Source organism: Spea bombifrons, chromosome 6, assembly GCF_027358695.1.
Source record: "Spea bombifrons isolate aSpeBom1 chromosome 6, aSpeBom1.2.pri, whole genome shotgun sequence".
NCBI lineage: Eukaryota > Metazoa > Chordata > Amphibia > Anura > Pelobatidae > Spea > Spea bombifrons.
This window is the reverse complement of record NC_071092.1, coordinates 35,054,856-35,079,668: the sequence shown is the minus strand read 5'-3', so window position 1 is coordinate 35,079,668 and position 24,813 is coordinate 35,054,856. Positions and strand designations below refer to the sequence as shown.

The 24,813-nt window shown below is 40.7% G+C and overlaps 1 protein-coding gene across 1 annotated transcript in view; it reads right to left on the bottom strand.

The window, feature by feature from the left end:
* The window catches only part of PLPPR5 (phospholipid phosphatase related 5), a 72,305-nt gene that overhangs the window by 20,712 nt on the left and 26,780 nt on the right, over positions 1-24,813 (bottom strand). Inside the window, exons 2-3 of the mRNA XM_053468711.1 lie at positions 13,849-13,981; positions 6,764-7,014 (exon numbers count right to left, since the gene is read on the bottom strand). Coding sequence (XP_053324686.1) covers positions 6,764-7,014; positions 13,849-13,981 — 384 coding nt within the window. The remainder of the gene's footprint in view (positions 1-6,763; positions 7,015-13,848; positions 13,982-24,813) is intronic.

Sequence of the window (24,813 nt, the reverse complement as noted above, 5' to 3'; positions counted from 1 at the left end):
AGTGAAAAAATGGAGTGATATATAGTTTCATTTTCCCTATGAAAAGAGTGTAATCAACTACATTCAAAGAAGCAGGCTTGTTGTTTTTAAAATCAATTCCATACAAAAATAGCACAGTAATTTATAAAGCATATGCATCACCTAATTATATGCTTGAATAAATTCAAACACATAATACCGTCTCAGAAATTCTGAAATTGGAAAAGACTATAAAAGGATAGATTTAATTGGTGGTCCAGTTTTTAGGAGCATATTTTTTGATGCTTTACAGATTTGTAACAGTTGATGTACCTAATTGGTTATGTCAGCTGGAATGTTAATTTCTTGACTTTAGTCTCTTAGCTAAACCACACACATATAGACACCAGGAAATACATTACTGTTTGGGTGATACAAAAGGACACACCATGTTCTTTAACCATAAACAGACTAACTGCAACCCTAAAGGTAGTTACAACTCACATACTCCAACCCCAGGACCCTACAAATCATAATCTAGAAACATGTTAGGAATTTGTCTAGATTATAATTTTTTCAGGGCAACACAATAGACAAAATAGCACTTATTAATAATATTAACATAGGGCACAATGAGAAGTGGTGTCGCAAGTGGTGTCACATGGTCCCTGTGACTACTCAGTGTTCCATAATAAAAGTGTTCCTTTAGAGGGTGTTAAGTAGAGCTGATAACCATATGAAGGTAATTGTGTTTGGTTTTGGGAGAACGACCCCTAGATGTTACAGAATATCTATCCTAGTAAGCAGGCCCGGACTGGGACAAAAAATAGGCCCGGGCATTTAAGCCTGAGCAGCCCATATTTATTTATTTATTTATTTATTGTTAAAGCCCACCCTTCATGTACCACCTTTGCATTTAATCATTCACACAAATCATTAACACATTCATTAATGCAGTCTCACAAATCATTCAAACAATTCATCCTCACATGAATTCATTAATTGTCATACGCATTCACACAATTCATCCACACATTTATTCATTCATTCTCATACGCATTCACACTCTCTTCATCTTATCTGCCCCTTTTCACTATGTAACCCCCTTCCCCACTTCTCAATATGTAGCGCCTTTATCTATCCCCTCCCCCTTTCTCACTATCTAACCCCCCTCTGCCCCTTCTCACTGCACCCACCCCCCTCACCCTACTTACCTTGTTGCCGAAGCAAGCAGCAACTGCGACCGCGCCTGTGGCAGGGCAGGATTGACTTAGGGGCTAATGGAGCTGCAGCTCCAGGCCCCCACCTTAAAATAGGCCCACTCAGGACCGGACTGACTGGTACTATATGGCCGCATTAACGCAGAGCCCCTTAAGCCCGCCGCAACTACCCCCTCCTAACTATCTACCCTCTCCCTCTTTGAAGTTCACTTACCTTTCAGAAGTCCTGTGGTGGGGGTGCAAGGCCTCTGTCTCCCAGCTCTGCCACTGTATGGAACAGTATAGAGTGATGGGAGTTATGATGTACTTTTAGAGCATAATTAGATCATGAAAAAAGACATTGGAAATGGTACAGCATAACACCCATCACTCACACACTTACCAATCCACACATACACCAATCCACACACATACCAATCCACACACATACCAATCCAAACATATATACACCAATCCACACATATATACCAATCCACACATAAATCCCAATCCACACATATATACCAATCCACACATATATACCAATCCACACATATATACCAATCCACACATATATACCAATCCACACATATATACCAATCCACACATATATACCAATCCACACATATATACCAATCCACACATATACACCAATCCACACATATATACTAATCCACACATATACCAAACCACACACATACCAATCCACACATATATACCAATCCACACATATACACCAATCCTCACATATACACCAATCCTCACATATACACCAATCCTCACATATATACCAATCCACACATATACACCAATCCACACATATATACCAATCCACACATATATACCAATCCACACATATATACCAATCCACACATATATACCAATCCACACATATACACCAATCCACACATATATACCAATCCACACATATATACCAATCCACACATATATACCAATCCACACATATATACCAATCCACACATATACACCAATCCACACATATATACCAATCCACACATATATACCAATCCACACATATACACCAATCCACACATATATACCAATCCACACATATATACCAATCCACACATATACACCAATCCACACATATACACCAATCCACACATATACACCAATCCACACATATATACCAATCCACACATATATACCAATCCACACATATATACCAATCCACACATATACACCAATCCACACATATACACCAATCCACACATATATACTAATCCACACATATACCAAACCACACATATATACTAATCCACACATATATACTAATCCACACACATACACCAATCCACACACATACACCAATCCACACACATATACCAATCCACACATATATACCAAGCCACACATATACACCAAGCCACACATATACACCAAGCCACACATATACACCAAGCCACACATATACACCAAGCCACACATATACACCAATCCACTCTCACTTAATGCTTTCCTACCTTTCCTTTCTTCTTTCAGCTTCTTCAGTTCCTTTCTTCTTTCAGCTTCTTCAGTTCTTCTGTCCTCTCTGTCTTCTTCCAGGTCAGAGGGCGCGGCTTCAGTGCTGTGCGCACAGCAGCTGTTGCCGCGCGGATCACAAGGGAGCGGTATCGGAGGTCTTTAACAGACCTCCGGCTCCCTTGAGTGATTTTAAGCCGGGTTGAACCCGGCTTAAAATCACTCAAGGGAACCGGAGGTCTCTCAAAGACCTCCGATACCGCTCCCTTGCGAGCCCGCTCCTCCAGCGGCGGACATTACTGTCCGTCTCTGGAGGGGTGCCGGGTGCCGCAAGTTGGCGGCACCCAGTGCGGACCGCCCCCTGGAGGGTGGTCGCACACCCCAAAGGTCGGCGCTGCCCTAAGGGGCCGGGAAGCCCCCACCAGGGCCGGCCTTAGGGGTCTGCGGCCGTACAGGGTTTAAATTAAACCATCGGGGTTTTTTTTTTTCAACTTAAAAAAACTTTATTTAACATGGAGGATGTTAAATAAAGTTAAAAAAAAACCCCGATGTTTTAATTTAAACCCTGTGCGGCCGCAGACCCGTAAGGCCGGCCTTGGTGGGGACTTCCCGGCCCCTTAGAGTGGCTGACCCGGTCGCAGTTGCGGCGGGCTTAAGGGGCAGGTGCCCCTTATGCCCTGCGTTAATGCGGCCGTAGGTAGGGTAGGGTAGGGGCCTGGAGCTGCAGCTCCATCAGCCCCTAAGTCAGTGCGGCCCTGCCGTGGCCCGGCCCACCGGGCAAATGCCCGGTGTGCCCGATGGCCAGTCCGGGCCTGCTAGTAAGTGGGCCAACCCATTGATTAGGAGATAATGCCTCCTACCAGACATCATATTTTCTGATGACTGTGCACTAGGCTTATTTGCATCACATTTTTAGAATAAACCATTAAGTTAAAGAAACAATTTTGAAACAGGAGAACTGCTCCAGCCAAATTGCACTAAAAAACCATTAGTTTAGTGCAAGCTACATCTTGCAACGTCTGTAAATAGTCTAACATTTTCTATATCGCTTATAAATAACCAATTCCAAAATAATTAATGGGATGTACTTTGATCAAATAACCAAAATTCAATAATGAAGGTAGCCAGTACCACACAAAAAAAGAATAGGAAAAGTTCATGTTGGCATACATTCATTTGTCCATTGAAATTGTTAAGTAAATTTGAAATATACTTCAGCGTTTACAACAAAAGCCATCATTTTAATGTGCCAATAACTTTTAACTGCCATATAATAATCCAGCTGCGGAGTTACACCTTTGCCGCAGTACTTCTACAGTAAATTTATCTGCAGTGTTCTGCCTAACAATAAAACTTGAACGCCTGCTTAGAATTCAATTTTCTTCAAAGTCATTGTTGTAATAGAATAATAATAATAGACCCATTGTGGTTTTGTATACTATTCCTAAAGTCTTAGAGGGAATGGACAAACTCCCGAGGCCACGCACTCTGAAGATAACGCATTACTATTTTATTCTGATTTAATATTATGCCCCTTCCTGGAGGTATTTTTTATCACTTGTATATCACAGTTTAAATCCCTACATGGGATGTCTTCATTTGAAATATTGCTACCTTTTTCAGAATGTATTTTCACGACTGTTGTCAGGATGTACAGATATTCTTACCTCAATCTGATGGTTGACTGCATTTGCAAGTCACTAAAGCAGAATCTTTGTGACAGACTGTTAAAGAGTTAATAGTCCAGAGTATCTGTTCTTGTTTTTCTTTTTCCCAAGCTTACATTAGCAATAAGTCCAAAAGTGGCCTTTCAAACATGTGTTTGTGTAATACAGGAATATCCCACTTTACCCCTTAAGGACAGTGGGTGGTCCCTAAACCCATTGAAAACAATGCATTTTGAGCCCGTACAGGTACGGGCTTTGTCATTAAGGGGTTAAGAACACTCACCATAAGGACACTCACAAGTAAAGAAGCACAGCCATTCCCCTACTTACATACGCCCGCTTCGTGAGAACGGATCCAAAACAGCATGCCGGCAGCACGTCAGGTCACCTTTTTTTTTTTTTTTTTTTGTGCCTTTTGTGTTTTTTAAAACTTTTCGTGTTTTGTAGTGGAAATGGCCTGACGAATGTAGTACATGCATTGATAAGTGAAAAACGGTGCTTCACTTTATGTACATTTTTGTTTTACATACATGCTCTGGACCTCATTGTATACGCTAATGTGGGGTATGCCTGTAGTTACAGACAACAGTAACCTATATAATGTAATAATCAAAGTATTAAAAACTGTGACTGCAATGCAAAAAGGGCTTCAAGACGACATGCCCGCTCTCCTCATCTTGACTTTATAGGGGACATGTGTAGGGTTACATGCAGACTTCAGATACCCTCCCTGTCCTCCTTTACTGCTAGTTATGCCACCTGCCCCCTAGGATTTGGGTAGAGTAGGTAATATGAGTAAAAAAAAAAATCTTTATGATGCAGCTTGCAAATTCTTTACATTCTATTTAATGGCCGCATGATGGCCATCTCATTTGTTTGAATTCAAAGCTTAGTATTGAGGCATGTCACTAAAACGTCTCACTTTCTTAGAAGTTGCACTTTTCAAAATCGAAGACTAGATTTGGCACGGATGTTCACTCTGTAAATCTGTTAATTAGAATTGAAATGCCAGCAGAGAGACATGTGACCGCGATGCGGCTTTCACAGACACGTCGGAATGGAAATGAAAAGCAATAAAAATTAGCAATTTACAACAGAGGCAGGCAATGCTACAGGGGCACACACTAATGCAAATATTTCCTGATATATCCTACTGAGAACCCACTGTTATTTACCAGTGAATTAAAGAAAAAGGTGGAGAATCTTGTTTGTTAACGGAATACACTGTATATCCTCGACTGCAGTCAATTCAATAAAATAATCCCCACCTCAGAAATGTGTTTTTTAATAGTATTCGCTGAATTATTCTCAATGTACCTTTTATGCTCATTAGGTTGTGCACTCCCTCGTATATATATATTTTTTTGTGTATACTTGCAGGTTCTGACCAAATCTTAGGGTGAGCACCCCCTCCTGCCATACAGGTTCCTCATTAATGGTGTCCAGAGAAGGCGTCACATTATTTGAGAGTCTATTTGGGAGCAGTCCCACTGATTCAGCTCCTTGGCGGGCAATATAGCCATGAAAATTGGATAGAACTCACTAAACTGGGGGTACTTAGTGGCAGGCTAAGCAATATATGGCCATATAGTGGGACAGAATCTCCAATATTTATACCTTAGTTCTGTGTTTTGAATAGTACTCTGGATTTGCACTGAATTCTTGATTTGTTTTGTGTATTTATTGGTCATTATTATTCTAGCAGCAACCCTTGAATGTGAATGTGTATGTCTTTTATGCTTTTTAGGTTTTTACGCTCCCCTTTCTGTATTATTTTTTCCTGTAAATAAAATGCAATAATCATTTTAACTTTTCACCGCCCAATACAAAACAGATGACAATAAAGTCTTAAATAATTTACTCTAGATTTTATCAGCCGAAATCCATAATTTAAATTTGCTATGCCTCAATAAGAAAAACAAATGCAGATTAAAAAATTAATAAAGTATACTGTATAATAAAGTATACCGAGACAAGGATTTTGACTCTGTTATTATTAGGATTATTAGGGGCATAATCTTCTAATGGGCAGTAGAAAACCACATCAGGTATGCGAGCAGAGTACATGCGGATGTAATGTGTGCAATGTGTGCACTTTACCATCTTCTTGCTTGTGTTTGGCATAAATGGGATTCTACCAGATTCATTTAATAAGCATTTGGCTTAAGCAAATGACTCCTGGTAGCCTAAGGGACGGGTTGCACATATCTCTGTATACTCAGAAAAAATTACAGCCGTGGTGACTGGGCATGTCATGCACATGTAAGGTATAAGAAATACATATAGTCACTGGCAGGTCCACTTTAATAGAACACATAAGTACTTAATGTGCATGACTGACTAATATTTTTTACTTTACTGCTTCTTTGTGAGCCGCATCCTCATTACTTAGACTATTTATTCTTGAATTGTACAATGCTAAGAAACACATTAATACAATACATAAGATCTACTCACAGCCAAGTACATAGCTCCATAAACGCTGAGAGCTGCTTCTTTGGATGGAAATGTTCTTCTGGCTTTGATCACAAGGTCTGGGTTTCCTGTGCAAGCATGGACATCAGTGATGAACTGGGTAAACTGGTGACAGCCAAGTGCTGTGTAGTTGGGTTTACAAACTGTAAGAAAATGTGGAGCCAAGTTCCCCGTCACAACCTGTCCCGCATTTACAAATATATCTGTGGCAAATAGTCCAAAAGTATAAATCCCTGTAAGAAAGAAATGAAACAAACTAAATGGTATATTGAACTTTACAACATTGAGTTTATTACGCATGAACAACAACAAATGAAACATTAATTATATATGAACCACATTTTCAATAATTAAAAAAAAGAAAAATGCCCCTAATTAATTAACATTAAGATAGTTTGTAAAAAGAATATATGTCTACATTTCCTCAGATTACACTAAAGGACTAAAAAAATATATCCCCCTTGAAAATTGAAAGTCTGTATATGTATTTTTAACAATCCCTTAGATTGTAAGTGGGGCCCTCAAAAGCCCACCATTCCTGCCTGGAATTCTGTATAAAAGTACCATAAGGCTAGATGGCAGGGTTTTCTTCTCCTGATGTGTCTTTATGTACTAATGTATATTTGTTATGTATGCATTAACTCTCCCAATTAAATTATACAGTGCTGTGCAATTTGTTGGCCCATAATAAATAAAAGGTATTATCAATAATAATAAGACCACTCATCATCATATTTTTGTTCTTCCTGTAATTGCAGCTTTCTATCTTTTTTGTTGTTTCCCTTTGTGTCGACTTCCACCTACAACATGTTTTTCATTCAACTTCACGTCATTATCCTTCTTGTCGACTTTTTTCTATGTAATAACAATATATTTTCAAATGCCTGCATGTCATTTTATCCCTGCATGTCATTGTATTGTTAACATTTTAAGGTCCTTGCAACCAGCGTCTGAGTATTCTACATCAAGGTCTCGTGCATGCTGTGACTTGTTATTTCTATCATATTCTATAGAGTTCGAACTGAAGACGTCCATGCAAAATACCAGATCTGGCAAGCCTTTTAGATGGCAGTGTTTAAATTGTTAACATTTTCTGATGCAATTTGTTTTCTAGGCAATTTTTATTTAACCATAGATTAAATTGAATAAACTGACCTCTAAAATAATACATGATGCTCATAGATTCATAACTCACGTGACATGAATCAATTAATTTTGTCAGAATATTAAAATTAGGTTTTTTTTACCTTTTATCAAGCCAAAATTATGGCTATAGCTTTACCAGGAAAAGAAGTCTTAAAAACCAACAATGTACTTTCATATATTCATTCACAATCACACCAAGTCACTAATAGCCTTTAACAACCATCTAATGTCCTTTCTGTGCCAATGGTTATTATAACTAGACTAGTGCATTCGTCTTCGGGCGAACATGGAAACGAACACGAAGAGTGTGTTTTCGTGTTCGTTCCGAAGACACGCCGAAGAGAAGACGGCGGCGGTAAAACGTAGGCGAAGATCTTCGTGATTGTCTTCGTCTTCGTCTACCGTTCTTCCCCCCCTCTTCTAACTTACCTTGTCTTCGCGGCATCGCGGCAGTTCCCGGAAGTGGAAATCCGCAGGTTCGCCGTCACGGGTTACAGGGCAGTGCGAATGAGCCTATTGGTCCCCTACAGGGACCTTCTCTGGCATCAACCAATTGGTTGATGCCAGAGGAAGACCCTGCAGGTGACCAATAGGCTCACTCGCACGGTCTTTGTAACCCCTGACAGCGAACCTATGGATTTCCACTCCCGTTAAAATCCGTTAAAAAACGGTAGCGGAAATCCATAGGTTAAAGGGCCATGCAAGCGACCAATAGGCTCACTTGCACGGCCCTTTAACCCTTTAAAAAACAAAGTTAACCCCTAACTAATTGAACAGGGAGGGAGACCAGTGGGATCTGCCGGGTAAGTTGCAGCATTGAGGTTTTAAAACCCCAATGCTGCAACTTACCCTGCCGATGCCACTGATCTCCCTCCCTGTTCAATTAGTTAAATGTCCGTACGAGCGACTTTATTGGTCGCTAGTACGGACATTTAACCCGGCACATACTAACTAATTGAACAGGGAGGGAGACCAGTGGCATCGGCAGGGTAAGTTGCAGCATTGGGGTTTTAAAACCCCAATGCTGCAATTTACCCTGCCGATGCCACTGATCTCCCTCCCTGTTCAATTAGTTAAATGTCCGTACGAGCGACTTTATTGTTAGCTCGTACGGACATTTAATTAATTGAACAGGGAGGGAGACCAGTGGGATGTGCCGGGTAAGTTGCAGCATTGGGGTTTTAAAACCCCAATGCTGCAACTTACCCTGCAGATGCTACTGGTCTCCCTCCCTGTTCAATTAGTTAAAGACCAGTGGCATCTGCAGGGCAAGTTGCAGCATTGGGGTTTTAAAACCCCAATGCTGCAATTTACCCTGCCGATGCCACTGGTCTCCCTCCCTGTTCAATTAGTTAAATGTCCATACGAGCGACTTTATTGGTCGCTCGTACGGACATTTAATTAATTGAACAGGGAGGGAGACCAGTGGGATGTGCCGGGTAAGTTGCAGCATTGGGGTTTTAAAAGTCTGCACGAGCGACCAACAGAGTCGCTCGTGCAGACTTTTAAAACCCCAATGCTGCAACTTACCCGGCACATCCCACTGGTCTCCCTGTTCTATCAGTTAAATGTCCGTACGAACGACTTTATTGGTCGCTCGTACGGACATTTAACTGATAGAACAGGGAGACCAGTTGGATGTGCCGGGTAAGTTACAGCACCAGGAGCCTAAAAGTCTGCACGAGCGACCAACAGAGTCGCTCGTACAGACTTTTAAAATCCCAATGCTGCAACTTACCCGGCAGATCCCACTGGTCTCCCTGCTCTATCAATTAATAAATGATAGAACAGGGAGACCATCGGGATCTGCCTGACAATTACGGCACCAGGAGTATAACAGTCTGTACGAGCGACCCTATTGGTCACCAGCAGGGGACTCGTCTGCCATCAACCAATGGCAGATGAGCCCCCTGCTGACGACCGATAGAGTTGCTCATACGGACATTTAAACTCCTCGCGCCAGAGCGGCTTTAACCCCGTTTTAACCCCTTAACCGGGGAAAACGAAGAAAACCCGAACACGAAGAATGTCCGCGAATATTCGCCCGAAGAGAAGACAGGACCAGGCGAATATTCGCGGAATACGAAGTTTTTTTTTTTGCCGAAGACGAGCACGAAGACGAACACAAAGAGCCCCCTGGTGCCCAAGTCTAATTATAACCATGAACAGCTCTAACCACACATTACAGAGATATGGAAAAGAAACCGTATACAGTGTGAGTCGCTCCTGTCTTGCCTCCCTAACTCTTCTGAAGATGAGAAGAACTTTAAAAAGAACCACCGTACCTACAAAGTTTACAAAGATCAGTAGAGCAGAAAAATATCTATATTCATGTTTACCGCTAACAGAAGCTATGGTAAATAACATAAGTTACTGCCGACACCCATGTTCAGGGTCTAGACAACCTTTTGATTTTTTTCTCTTTTTGTCAGGTATGTAGCGGATTTAAACATGGAGAAACTGGTATCTACAATCTTTATTAGTCCAATATGCTAGACTGGTTTTCTATTCCTAGTATTGAATTGTATTTTGTATGAATTTTGTATCATTGCATGCTAAGATTATTATGCAAACAAGGGCAAGATAATAAAATTGTTATTGAAGAACATGGGATGGGTAATATTATCACAAATCTGTATTAGAAATATTTAGTCTCAAATATTAGATGACTAAAGTATATATATATATATATATATATATATATATATATACATACATATATATATACACATACATATATATATATATATACATACATATATATATATATATATATACATTCATATATATATATACACACACTATAGTAGCTAATGTGAAATAAGCATTGACAACAGTTCCTCTTTAAGGTATTTTTCTCTCATTCTTGCTTTTTGTCAGTGCACTCAAGGGACACTGCAATTTCAACCAATGAAAGCAGGGAAGATTTACAGAACGCTAACAGCCCTTTGTTTTATTACAGATGAACTCAATGAAACAAGATTCTGGAATGATAGTACTGTGTTGACAGGTCACAGCAGGTAATCAGGAGGCCATGAACCACTTAAAACTTCTTTTTGGGCTTTTGCACATTATTATATCTCACTCTGAATTTTACATGCTGTCCCCATCCTTAATGGGTCAGGTTTCCCAATCATATTCTCTTTATGCTGTTATTTGTTCTATTGTATTCACATCTTCTATGATTCAGCTTGAGACTGGGGGAACTTGAATGTTTCGGGAGATTTTAAGTCTCCACCTATTTGATACGGCTAAAATGTTGGCACTCTCGGCAAATCGATAAAATGCCTCGTGGGAAAGCCTGTCTTATCTGTCACATCCAACTACTCTAATCTCATTTTCAATCTGTTTTTGTAAATTTGACACACTAAGCAGTCTATTGCGCTAACTCCCTCTGGTATTGAGAGCGGGCAGATGTGATATTCAAGGAAGCCGAAACACACAGGTTTGCTTGAAGTAGTAGTATACGTTAGTAAACTATGAGATACTTCTGCAAAATAAAGATACATTTATGGTATTTTCAACATAGTATTTGTTTTTAGTCTGTTATTATAATGTTATAGAAAAAATAATTTAGTTTTTATGTACGTTTGTGCGCACATCTATGATGTATCCACCATGTCACCAAGCACCTCTCCGGGCATTGTGCTGGCCTGCAGGATGAGGGGTGTATAACTGAGTAATTGTTTACCATCTGTGAGCGACATGGGTCAGGACAGCACTTTACACATGCTAAACATGTGAAATGTACACGTGTCCTGGAAACAAATGTCCATAAATCCATGACACACTAATGTATGAACCTCCATGACAGTGTTTCTAAATGTAAACTGCATAATTAATTATAATCATCTGACATAGTTGAAATCTGCCAATCAGAAGTAAGCTGTACAGTTGAGCATATAATGATGCCGCTCATCTACTTTTTTCATTTAGTTCTTTATTTTAGTTTCCGGCAGATTCCTAAATTGCGTGTCCATATTAAACATGCTAACAAAAATACTCGCGCATTCTGAGAATAGCTCACAGACTTGTAAACCACATAACAAATTCATCCTGTGATGCCCATCTGTTACGGTTTTCTGTATGTCCTTGATCTTCTGTATTCCATGGTCATTGAAGTTCCATAGCACTGACATGAACAAAGTAATGCCAGTTAACATAGCGCATCTCTGTGGGATTGGAGTGTACTATTTTTCTTCTTTGAAAAGTTATCAAAATTAGTTTCTGGAGTATAAGACTTTTTGAAGGTGCCCTAAAATTCTCTGGTGTTTATGAAATCACTAAGACTTTATTAATGAAGCTTTTGGTAGACCGTGTTATGATTCCTTTTAAATAATTCACAGCACATTGCTTTTGTGATTTAAGTTAAGGCATAAGTCAAGTGTATTTAATGTTAATATATTTTTTTCAAGCTCTCACCATAACTATATACTAATTTTTAACATTTTATATCAGGCGAGCAAATCAACGAAATATATGTATACATGTATGTTTTTTATTTATTAAGCTCTAACAAATAAACTTAATGTTTCACAATAAATGCAGTCATACAATAAGTAGTCGCCTGTCATTTATATCTAAAATTATTAAAAAATGATCTGTATCTTTACAAATATTTTACCTGTTTATATATATATATATATATATATATATTTTTTTTTACTCACAGAGTCCATTGCACACCATTCCGAATATTCCAAGCCCGGTGCTAGTAACCAGCAGTTTTCATACAAAACATTTTCAAAAGATGGTCAGCACTCCAGGTCTTTAAATTGACAATTTCATTTTATTCAAAGTCAAGTCGACGTTTCAGTCATTGCTGACTTTCATCAGGACATGTCCTGATGAAAGTCAGCAATGACTGAAACGTCGACTTGACTTTGAATAAAATGAAATTGTCAATTTAAAGACCTGGAGTGCTGACCATCTTTTGAAAATGTTTTATATATATATATATATATATATATATATATATATATATATATATATGTGTATATTTGCAGCTTTCAAATAAAATTTTATTTTTTTCAAGATCATGGAGGTTCTAAGTTTTAGGGTTTTTTTTCTATTTTACTTTTTCTATGACTTCATTTCCATAGTTTTTTTCCTTAAGTGCATCAAAGTTAAATAATAATTGCAGGTGGTAAAGAATGAAATGCTAATTGTGTCCTAATTATTGTTGGCCCACGGCATTGAAAACACATTTTTGAACCATGAGTAGAAAAAAAAATATAGAAGGTATCACTGCAAAATTTGCTTGTACATTTTGACACCTAGTTTGCAAAAACTTTTGTGACGCTTAAAAAGTGTTATTTTTTTTATTTTCCTTCTAAGTGAATAAAACTAAAAATTAGAATTATTACAAAGTAATTTTGTAAGAACATGGTATTAGGGTGACCACATGTTCCTGATTGCCCAGGACAGTGCCGCAATAGGACTTTATGTCCCGGGTCCCGGGCAACCTTTATCCGGAATGACGTCTCAGCCAATCAGGAGAGACTTCTCTCTTTAGCCCCTCCTTCACACCATGCTCAATGTAATTGCAGCCAGCACCAGGTATGTGTGTTTGACTGTGTGCATGTGACTGTCTTTGTGTGACTGTATGTATTTTCTTATATATGTAATGGTGTGTATATGTGAATCAGTGTATATATATATATATATATATATATATATATATATATATATATATATATATATATATACGCCTGTGTTTGTGATCTCATCCGCTTCATAGTGTGTCACTGAATGGCAGAAATAAAATGTGGTCACTCTACATGATATGCCCAATTTGAATATGAAATGTGAAACGTATGAAATGAAGAATGGGCTAATGCTTATAAAATGCGAAGCACAAGTTATCTCAAATTAAGCAATATACAAATGTATTAAAGAAAAAGAAAATAAAAGGATCTTACCAAGAAATCTGACAGTTCTGCGTACCAGTGGATTAATATAGCAACAGTCTCCGGTTAAAAGAGTTTTTTCCTGGTTCTCAAAATCTCTGGTTGCTACCTGAAGGCAAAACACTACTGTTTCTCCAACGATTATCTAAATAGAAAACATAAAAAGGCAGGATATTTTCAGAAACCATATTAAAAGTGTTCCTCCGTACAATTATTATACAAAAAAAGTTTTGTTTTGAGGATTTCTAAAATGTTCCTCCACTCATTCGTGATATAGAAAAGGTTTTATTTTGAACATATGTAGATTCAATATGTTTGAATCTCAATTTAAATTTAACTGAACCATTAAGTGTTTTAGACAGAATGTCCTAAAAAGCAGGGTTCCTTACATCTTGGTATCTGCCTGTGTCATTAAGTGAAAATGTGTCTCCTTTTTTCAAAAGAACCAGGGATTTATTCATGTTGGGTGTTCCCCAAGGATGACCTACAGGAGCACCCACCCGCATTCTCCAGAAAATAATACATCAAAGCAAGACAGGAAGTGGTGAAGGCCTATGTCTGAGAAGAAAAGATCATAGTTCCTGTGCAGGTGGTACCTGGGGCAAACTGCTGCCCTGAGCCTAAACTCATATACACGTCTGCAAAATTTGTTGGAGATTTATAATTGTATAATGATATTTATCAAAAAGATTGGTCTGTGGCACCATGGTTTAGCCAAGATGTCAAGTTGGGTAAAAAAATGTGGCCCTTTAACGCATCTGGCTTACAGCACAGTCAAATATCCAACAGATCATTTTAGACGATAAATTGGTAAGATTCCTTCTCCTAGGAGGTTTATATTTATTTTCGATAATAGCAGCTATTATAGTGAACTTGCACACAACTCCAGAGTGTAAGGAAGACATGAAAAAAAGATTATACTAAAAGAAAAAATGATCCAGATGTAACCATTAGGGCTGAACCGGTTCACGTTTTTCTTTCTTTTTGTATAATCATATGCTTTTTGAAGCTTGCAACCACATGATGTAAATAAACAAAAAATATGTGCTTTTCAAAGCTATCAAGACTGATAAATGAGAATTCCAAACATCCTATTTCACAGAGCATGACAGTAGTACATAGGATGGAAATGCACACTTTATCACGCACACTACCCAAAACACTAAGGCAAGAATCTAGCAAAATGTTGGGTACTTTTTTCATCTGATTTCTGACTATACTTTTTTTTTTGGTTTCCTCTTCCTAGTATTTAGTTGTATTTTTTATGAATCTGCATCTCCTGCCAAATTCTTAGAGGAAAGTGAGTCATTCTCCCTGAGCAAGTTCAGGCTACATGTCTTTTGCAATAGCCTATGAAACTTTAATAGAAGATGCACATAGATATTTGAGTCATGATTGTTCATTTGGAATTACAAGCAGCATGTGCTTGGTTTATTGAAAGCAAACTTGTTTGCGCCACTAAATTCTACCCCAAAAAATAACTGTTTTTGTGTTGGCCCAATTAAAGGTATCAACTTTGACTAGTGACTACAAAAACACAGGCACACACCACCAGGGCCAGACTGGCAATGACGGGGAGGAACTGGCACTTAGTTGTGGCCATCAGCTGGATATGCAAGGGCGCATGCCACGCTTTCATGCTCACGTAGCATGTGCTGCTGAGACAGCACACCACATATATAGATCAAAAGTAATAATGTGTTTGGTCACTCACAGGACTTAGAACGATATGTTGCTTTGATATGTGACATAAATTCTGATATTTTGCAACAAGCGATTGAGGAGATTATTTACATTTTAAGTTATTTTTATTGCACCAGGGTCTTAAGTGAAACACCACTAGTTTTGGACAGGCATCAGTGAAGCAAACGTGAAGAAAAGAAGTAGCCTCTATTAATCAAAATTGTAAGAATAATATTATGACAGTCCCTGTTCTTGACCTTCATATGTTGGAACCTGAAAAGTGGTTCATTTTCGCTCATTAAATTGCTAACTCAGACAGGCATTTACCGTAAAATACTTTGTATAAGTAGTGAAGACTATTATAAGTGTTATAATTGCTTTCTGAACATTACTTTACACCCACCTATCGTGCTGAAGTCTTTTAGCAAAGTTGATAATGATTTCCCTGGCTCAACGTGAAAAATAGTCTGGCTGAGCTAACAAGAACCTTTTATCCTATTTTTGGATGCCTCTGCTATCATTCTAGCTGGAATTCTAGGTTCCCTCGTGTCACTTAAAATTAGGAATCTTTATTTTTTGTAAGATTCTGGAGAGAATGAAGCAACTGCCTGGGAGGGATGTCTGAGAATAACCGCAGATATTCTGGTCTCATTTGTATTTATCCGGTTCCTGACAGTGGTCCAGTTAATCCCTATGTCTGAAAAGAAATCATGTCCTCCAGCTTGTAACAGGTAATCCTAATTAGAACATTTTGACTGCATGGGCCGATATTAATGCTTTCTGGTTAAAGCTTTTTGTGTGAGATTGATGAAAGAAAATTTACATATATTTTTTATTTGGCCCTGCACTAAAGAAACAGATGCATGAGTAAACATATTCCGTGGTTAATAAAACCCTCTACATTTAAGAGAACAGCTGTTGGAAAAGAGTAGACAAACATGATATCTTCAATATACACCAGATGTCATGTAATGGGTGTCATAAAACTGCCAGGGACCAGGCACTGGAGTCACACTGGGCAGACACACATTTATCTCTGGTGCTACCCAGGGCCGGCCCGACAATGGAGCTGAGTGGGGCAACTGCTCCAGGCATCACTTTTGAAGGGACGGCACTTTGCCACCGCAAGCCCTTTTTTTTTTTTTAAACGGAAGAGAGAGAGAGGGGCGCCGAGTGGTTTTCGCTTACCAAATTGTCAGTACCCGCTCGGCGCCCCTCTCTCCTCTGCGGCGAGTCACCCTGTTCGGTCTCGGTGCCAGCTTGTAATGCTGAGCGCCGGAAGATGACGTCAGAGGAGGGAGAGGAAGGGTAGATAATAGGGAGGGAGAGGAAGGGTAGATAATGGGGGGGGCAGGGACAGAGGGAGAGGAAGGGTAGATAATGGGGGGGCGGCATTTTAAACTTCGCCCCAGGCGGCATTTTGTCTTGGGCCAGCCCTGGTGCTGACCCAGAGAATACAAGTATCCATATATTGTATGGGAGGTGTAATGGAAAGGAAGGGGAAAAAGTGCATCGCAGGCAGAGAGGTAGGGGTTGGGAACCTAGCAGAGGCGTATCAATAACGGCAAGCATGTCAACAACAGAATAAACATCTGCTCACCTCCCTTTGTTTTTCACAAGTTAAGCATTCAGAACAATGAAACACATACATTATACTTTATAAACAGGAAACAAGGCAAATTAAGAAAAGTTATCGAAATATGGATACAGATTTTTAGACAAAAAATACAACTACTTTTAGATATATTGCTATAGTTTACTCTGATCCATCTCTGTTAGGATGTTTGTGTGTAATATGTATGCGTATAATAAATGTGTGCGTGTGTATGTATATGGAGAGGCATGTAAGGACAAGTGTACATTTGTGTATCTCCACAGTCTATTACTATTATTAGGCCTTTATAAAAGGAATACAATGATTAATTCTAACACATTTTTAACCTAGGGGGGTTAAGTATTTAATAAATCTGCTTTTATTTTTTTGTTTTTTATTAGGGAGGGTTGCAGTAAGGATGGTAGATGGGGAGAATGGGATACTCACCTCCTGCCCCTGTGCTAGTCGTCCCCTAGCACTAGGTAGAGTTTGAGCAGGCAGAGTCTGACATCCCCTTCTCAGCTAATGTTATTTTGTTTATATATATATATATATTGTGGTAAAGTGTATGGGAGAGTGGTTGATGGGATATATATCTCACCTGGTTACCTCAGTCAGGCATGGTAGCAAACCCAGGTGCTCTCAGGTGAGGCTTCCTAAGCTCGTTACTGGGGAGGAAGCCTTAAAAGAGAGGGCTGTTAGGTTTGCAAAGAGAGGGAGAACCTGAATGAAGGAGCAGCTACAGCCAGCGCTGCAGCCCACCAGGTATGAAGCTTTACCCCATACAAAACTGGTTACTTTGCTTTGCGTCAGACCTTAGGCTGCTAGAGAGGTATCCTGCTGTTCAGTTAGAGCCGGACAGGCTTATAGTTTGTTTTGTTTACAAGGTGCTCTGTGACTACAACATCTAAATAAACGCGCTTTTACATTGGAAACCTGTGTGAAACTGTCATTGCCGCCCCATGCGTGAGCTGTCCCCTACAATTGGTGGAGAACGCGGGCACAGTTGTGCTAGGAGCAACGGCAGGACAAAACACAGCATCTGAATTTTGTGGACATTTAAAGGGCCGGAAGCATATGTCCTGAGTGAAGGCTGCAGCACTGTAAGGCCCATCCGGCACAATGGAGGAAGTGATAAAGCAGCTGATACAGGCTAACCTGAGACATGAGCAGGCCTTGGAACAGCAACGGAAGTTTCATGCAGAGGCTTTTCACGCCCAGCAACATGCGCAACAGCAGACTATGGCCCAACAACAGGAAACGAATCGCCTGTTAATGGAGCAGATTGCTGCGCTCAGAGAGACTGTTGTGGCTCAGCCCCAACAAGTGGAGGCAAGCCCCCTTGAGACTGTTAACGTGAGGAGGGCCGTGCAGCGGGGCTTACAAAAAATGACACCCGACGACGACGTTGAGGCATACCTCACTGTATTTGAGAGAGTGGCGGAGAGAGAGAGACTGCCAGTTGCAGAGTGGGCAGAAGTGATTGCACCCTTCCTGACTGGTGAACCGCAAAAGGCCTACTATGACCTCGGGGAGCAGGATGTCCGGGACTTTACAAAACTAAAAATGGAGATCCTTGCTCGCCTGGGTGTTACGCCCGCTGTTCGGGCCAAGAGAGTCCACTGTTGGAAATACACCATGGACAAGCCTGCCAGGTCCCAGATGTATGATCTGATTCATCTTGTACGCAAGTGGCTGGAACCAGAATCCACTACACCAGCCCAGATTGTGGAAAAGGTGGTAGTGGACCACTACCTCCGCGCCCTCCCGGCGGAGCTACAACGGTGGGTTGGGCATGGAGACCCCAGAACTGCTGAGCAGCTTGTCAACATGGTGGAAAGGTTCATAGCAACCGAGGACTTTCTCCGTGAGGTCCCTGCGGCACCAACACCTTCCAAGACTGTCAGACCCGCGACATCTTTGGGTAAGAGAGTCCCAGCTGGAGGTGTATGGAAAAATGTGAGAGAGAGCAGGGCTCTAGAGTTTGGGCAAGGGCAAAAGACTGATCCTGAACCCCTGGGACCCCACAATCCTAGAAAGGGCTCCCTACTAAGGAGGCCAGGGACCCCCCAGTGCTGGAGGTGCCATGAGTGGGGACACATAGCCGCCTATTGCCCTCTTAACTCAGAGCCCATGGTGTGTGACGCTAGTCGGCGTCAGTCCCTGTTTGCAGAACCTGTTTGTGCAGCCATTCCAGAATCAGAGACTGAGCCGCATTTTTGTATGGTGAAGATAGGTGACTGCTCCGTGAAGGCACTTTTGGACTCGGGTAGCCTGGTGACTTTGGTTCGGGCTGGCCTTGTGACTATGGACTACGTGCCGAACAAGCACATAAGAGTGATATGCATCCACGGGGATATTGTAGCTTACCCTGTGGCCCCCATTAAGTTGGTGACCCCATCTGGGAACTGCACGGGCAAATGTCACGGTAGTAAATGGGGTACCACAGGAACCCGAAGCTGACCAGAAATTTCCGCATTTTGCCATGAATGGGGATCTAGTGTTCCGGGTCACCAAAGTTAACAAGGAAATTGTGGAACAGCTTCTGGTGCCAAAACCATACCGACACCTGGTGCTGGACATAGCCCATAACCATGTGTTTGGGGGGCACTTGGGGACTAATAAAACACAAGAGAGGGTCCTCCAAAGGTTTTATTGGCCTGGGGTATATGAAGAAGTAAAAAGGTATTGTGAGTCATGCCCCACATGCCAGAAGAGTGCCCCAACACCACACTTCCGTAGCCCCTTGGTGCCACTTCCCATCATTGAAGTACCATTTGAGAGAGTTGCCATGGATTTGGTAGGGCCCATTGTCAAATCTGCTAGGGGACACCAATACATTTTGGTTGTCTTGGATTATGCTACCCGGTACCCAGAGGCGGTACCCTTAAGAAACATGGCCTCCAAAAATATTGCTAGGGAGTTGTTTTACATGTTCTCTCGCACGGGGATCCCTAAAGAAATTCTTACTGACCAGGGTACGCCCTTTATGTCACGGGTCATGAAAGACCTGTGTAAGTTGTTTAAAATCACTCACCTCCGTACCTCAGTGTACCACCCTCAAACAGACGGGTTAGTGGAGAGGTTTAACAAAACCCTAAAGCATATGCTAAAAAAGGTGGTAGAAAGGGATGGTCGGGATTGGGACTGTCTATTACCCTACCTCATGTTCTCTATCCGGGAGGTGCCCCAAGCGTCTACAGGGTTTTCCCCCTTTGAGTTAGTCTATGGCCGACATCCACGGGGTTTGTTAGATATTGCCAAAGAAACTTGGGAGACCGAGGCCACCCCATATAAGAGTGTTATTGAACATGTGGCTCAGATGCAGGAGCGAATAGCGACGGTGATGCCTATAGTTAAAACGCATCTGCAAAGAGCGCAGGAGGCCCAGAGCAGAATTTATAACAGATCTGCCAGGTTGAGGGCCTTTAATCCTGGGGACAGGGTCTTGGTTTTAGTGCCCACCGTCGAAAGTAAGTTTTTAGCCAAGTGGCAGGGTCCCTATGAGGTTGTAGAGAAGATGAGTCAGGTGAACTACAAGGTCCATCAACCGGGCAGGAGAAAACCCTTCCAGGTTTACCACGTAAACCTGATCAAGCCGTGGAAAGAGCGGGAGTCTTTGGGGGCGACCCAGGCAGGGGTCAAAGAAGTGGGGCAACCAGTTCCCCCAGTAACAATAGGAGAGGCACTGTCAGTGCCCCAGAAGCAGGAGGTGAGGGAGTTCCTGCAGGAAAACAGACGCAAGTTTTCGGACCTACCGGGCCGTACCCACCTCATAAAACACCATATTAAAACTGAGCCTCACAGTAAAGTGAACCTGAAGCCATACAGGATACCAGAAGCCCGTAGAGAGGCGGTATCCACGGAGGTCAGGCGCATGCGTGAATTAGGTGTTATTGAGGAATCTACTAGTGAATGGTCAAGCCCCATAGTGCTAATCCCAAAGCCCAACGGGACGTGGAGGTTCTGTAATGACTTCAGGAGATTAAATGAGGTCTCAAAGTTTGATGCGTACCCCATGCCCCGAGTGGATGAACTGGTTGAGAGGCTTGGGAAGGCAAGGTACATTACAACACTTGACCTTACAAAGGGCTATTGGCAGATACCGTTAACTGAGGAGGCTAAAGAGAAGACTGCCTTTTCCACTCCAGAGGGCCTGTTCCAGTATGTTGTGATGCCATTTGGGTTACATGGGGCCCCTGCTACCTTTCAGAGGCTGATGGATCTGATTTTGAGACCACATCGTGATTATGCTGCTGCTTACCTGGACGATGTGGTAATTTTTTCGTCTGACTGGAAAAGTCACCTCGGTAAGGTACAGGGCGTGTTAGACTCCATTAGTGATGCAGGCCTAACCATAAACCCTGAAAAATGTGCAGTGGGTCTGGAGGAAGCAAGATACCTGGGTTATATCATTGGTAGGGGGCTGGTTAAACCCCAGATCAATAAGATTGAGGCGATACAGAACTGGCCTAGGCCAGTAACAAAGAAACAAGTGAGGGCTTTCCTTGGCATAACCGGGTACTACCGTCGGTTCGTGCCCAATTTTGCCTCCATGGCCACACCATTGACAGACTTAACAAAGGGTGGTAAGTCAGTGATGGTAAAGTGGAACCCCGAGGCAGAAAGGGCTTTTCAGAGTCTGAAGTCTGCCCTGTGTGACCAGCCAGTGCTTGTTTCCCCTGATTTTAGGAAACCGTTTCTGGTTCAGACAGACGCGTCTGCTAGAGGTTTGGGGGCAGTTTTGTCACAAGTGGTTAATGGGGAAGAACACCCAGTGCTGTTCTTGAGTAGGAAACTGACCCCAGCCGAGGAAAATTATGCCATAGTGGAAAGGGAGTGTCTCGCCATCAAGTGGGCGTTGGAGTCTCTGAGATATTATCTCCTGGGCCGGGAATTCGTGTTGGTGACTGACCATGCTCCTCTGGCATGGATGAAACAGAATAAGGAGAGGAATGCAAGAGTGACCAGATGGTTTCTCTCCTTGCAAAATTTTAGATTTACAGTGGAGCATAGACCAGGGAAGTTACATGGGAATGCGGATGCGTTGTCCAGGGTGTACTGTATGGTTGCTGACGTTGTCCAGACCTCTGGTCTGGAGTCGACGGGGGGGATATGTGGTAAAGTGTATGGGAGAGTGGTTGATGGGATATATATCTCACCTGGTTACCTCAGTCAGGCATGGTAGCAAACCCAGGTGCTCTCAGGTGAGGCTTCCTAAGCTCGTTACTGGGGAGGAAGCCTTAAAAGAGAGGGCTGTTAGGTTTGCAAAGAGAGGGAGAACCTGAATGAAGGAGCAGCTACAGCCAGCGCTGCAGCCCACCAGGTATGAAGCTTTACCCCATACAAAACTGGTTACTTTGCTTTGCGTCAGACCTTAGGCTGCTAGAGAGGTATCCTGCTGTTTAGTTAGAGCCGGACAGGCTTATAGTTTGTTTTGTTTACAAGGTGCTCTGTGACTACAACATCTAAATAAACGCGCTTTTACATTGGAAACCTGTGTGAAACTGTCATTGCCGCCCCATGCGTGAGCTGTCCCCTACAATATATATATATATATATATATATATATATATAGTGTGTGTGTAAACTTAGATAAAGTTAAGTGAGCTATATTTGAATATATATATATATAGATAGATAGATAGATAGATAGATAGATATAGATATAGATATATACATACATTCTTATTTATGTAGTCTGTAGAAGTTATGTGTTGCTCTTATAAGACTGTAGTAAAAAGCCCAGCTGTAGATGTTCTTTCTGCACATATTTCTTTGCATAGGTTAACAGTGTGGAGATGAGATAATTTAAGCAGTACTAATTCACTCTGCACTGTGTGACATCTTAACCGTCTTAATTAATCATTAATTGCATTAGACAGCGTACTAAATTTGTATGATGCAAATTATGCCACAGATGTAGTCAAATTACTGTACCTGTTTTTACTGAAATATTCAGAAATCTGGGGTGCCTAATTAGCAGAAAATACACCAGGAGCACTTTGTGGCGCTGCTTATCTTAAAAATATAAATTAAGCCTTTCCTTAAATAAGTGTTTGCCAATACAGATAATAGACCACACAAACAACCAACCATAGAGTAGAATATACCTTAATTGTAATAAGTCTTCTTTATATTTTTTAATATACATAGCCATTAATGTCTAAACCCATGCCAAGGTTTAGACATTAATGGCTGTGTGTTGAGTTATTTTGAGGGGGCAGCAAATTTACGCTGTTATACAGGCTGTACACTCACTACTTTACATTGTAGCAGAGTGTCATTTCTTCATTGTTCATATTTACAAAAATGTGAGGGGTGTACTCACTTTTGTGAGATACTATATATATATATATATATATATATATATATATATATATATATATATACACATATCCATTGACTAGCAGTGAAACAAATGGCCCTTATTCAGATCTGTCAGTGTTATACTATGTTTCCTGCACACTCATGAATGACAGTAGACATACTATTTCTCCCAGGCATAACTCACCTATTTATGGAGATTCTCAAAGTGGAAAATTGGCTTCTCATTACATTAAAAATAATTTCACTTCCTCCGAAACGCTCTATAATTTGTAATTTAACAGAACTCCTTCATTAAAATTCAGAACAGACATGAAAAAAAACATATTCAACTGCTACATGCTCATACTTCAGATATAAAACTATAAACAGGGATGTATAATTCTGTTACAGGAAGCAATCTAATACAAAAATTTTTATTTTTGTTTTTTTTATGCATGTTGCTGTCCATTATATATATATATATTTTATTTACTTTTTTATGGATGATTACAGATACCGTTCAGAAAAAATAGATATATAAATAAAGATATATTTAAAAAGAAAAGTTTACTTTACCCTTAGAACATGAAAACAAACACGAATGCTGCGTTTTCGTCGTTCAAACCGTATATTGAATAAACTAATATGGCGGTGGGCAAACGTACAGAAAGATCTATTAGCTAATGTCCCAGGTCCCTTGTCCCCATACAGGTCACTGCCTCTAGCCTATCTTAAGTCTTCATAGCATAGCAAGGGTTAATGGGAATTCGTAGGATCGCGGCAAGAGTTAAAGGTCTGTAAGAACGGCTCTATTGGTTGCCGGCAGGGTCCACTGCAGAGCTCACAATCTAAAGGAACAGTATAGGTACTTGAAACAAAAGGAGGGTTAGAAATATTCATGTGAATACTATAGAAGAAAAAAGGAAAATGGAAGTGATCATAAATTTTTTTTAAAAGAGAGATGCCATATCTAGAGGGCAACGACTGAGTAATAACCTCCTCTCTGACACTCAAATGATTAAATTATAACTAACAAAGATTGTTTTAAAGTCAAACTTTCAATATCAATCTATAGTGTTCTTATATGAATGCAATATATTCTCACTAGGGGAATGCCTAAGTTTTTTTTTTTGCAAAAAAACAATCACCGCAAGGCTTGTTACAGTCTAATTTACATAACTGTATATGACCCCGTGCACCCTCCGTATTTTTTTCTATTCGGGATTCTGCTTTGTGGCACACTGAGCAGACAGTTGTTATTTCCCTTAGGCAAAGAACCGTAAAGAACATTCCGTAGCTCATGTAGTTATTTCAGATAAATTCATTTTTTTTCCCCAGACTGATAGGCTATTGCTAAGGAAACAGTAATATGTCCAATGTTTGCAGAACAA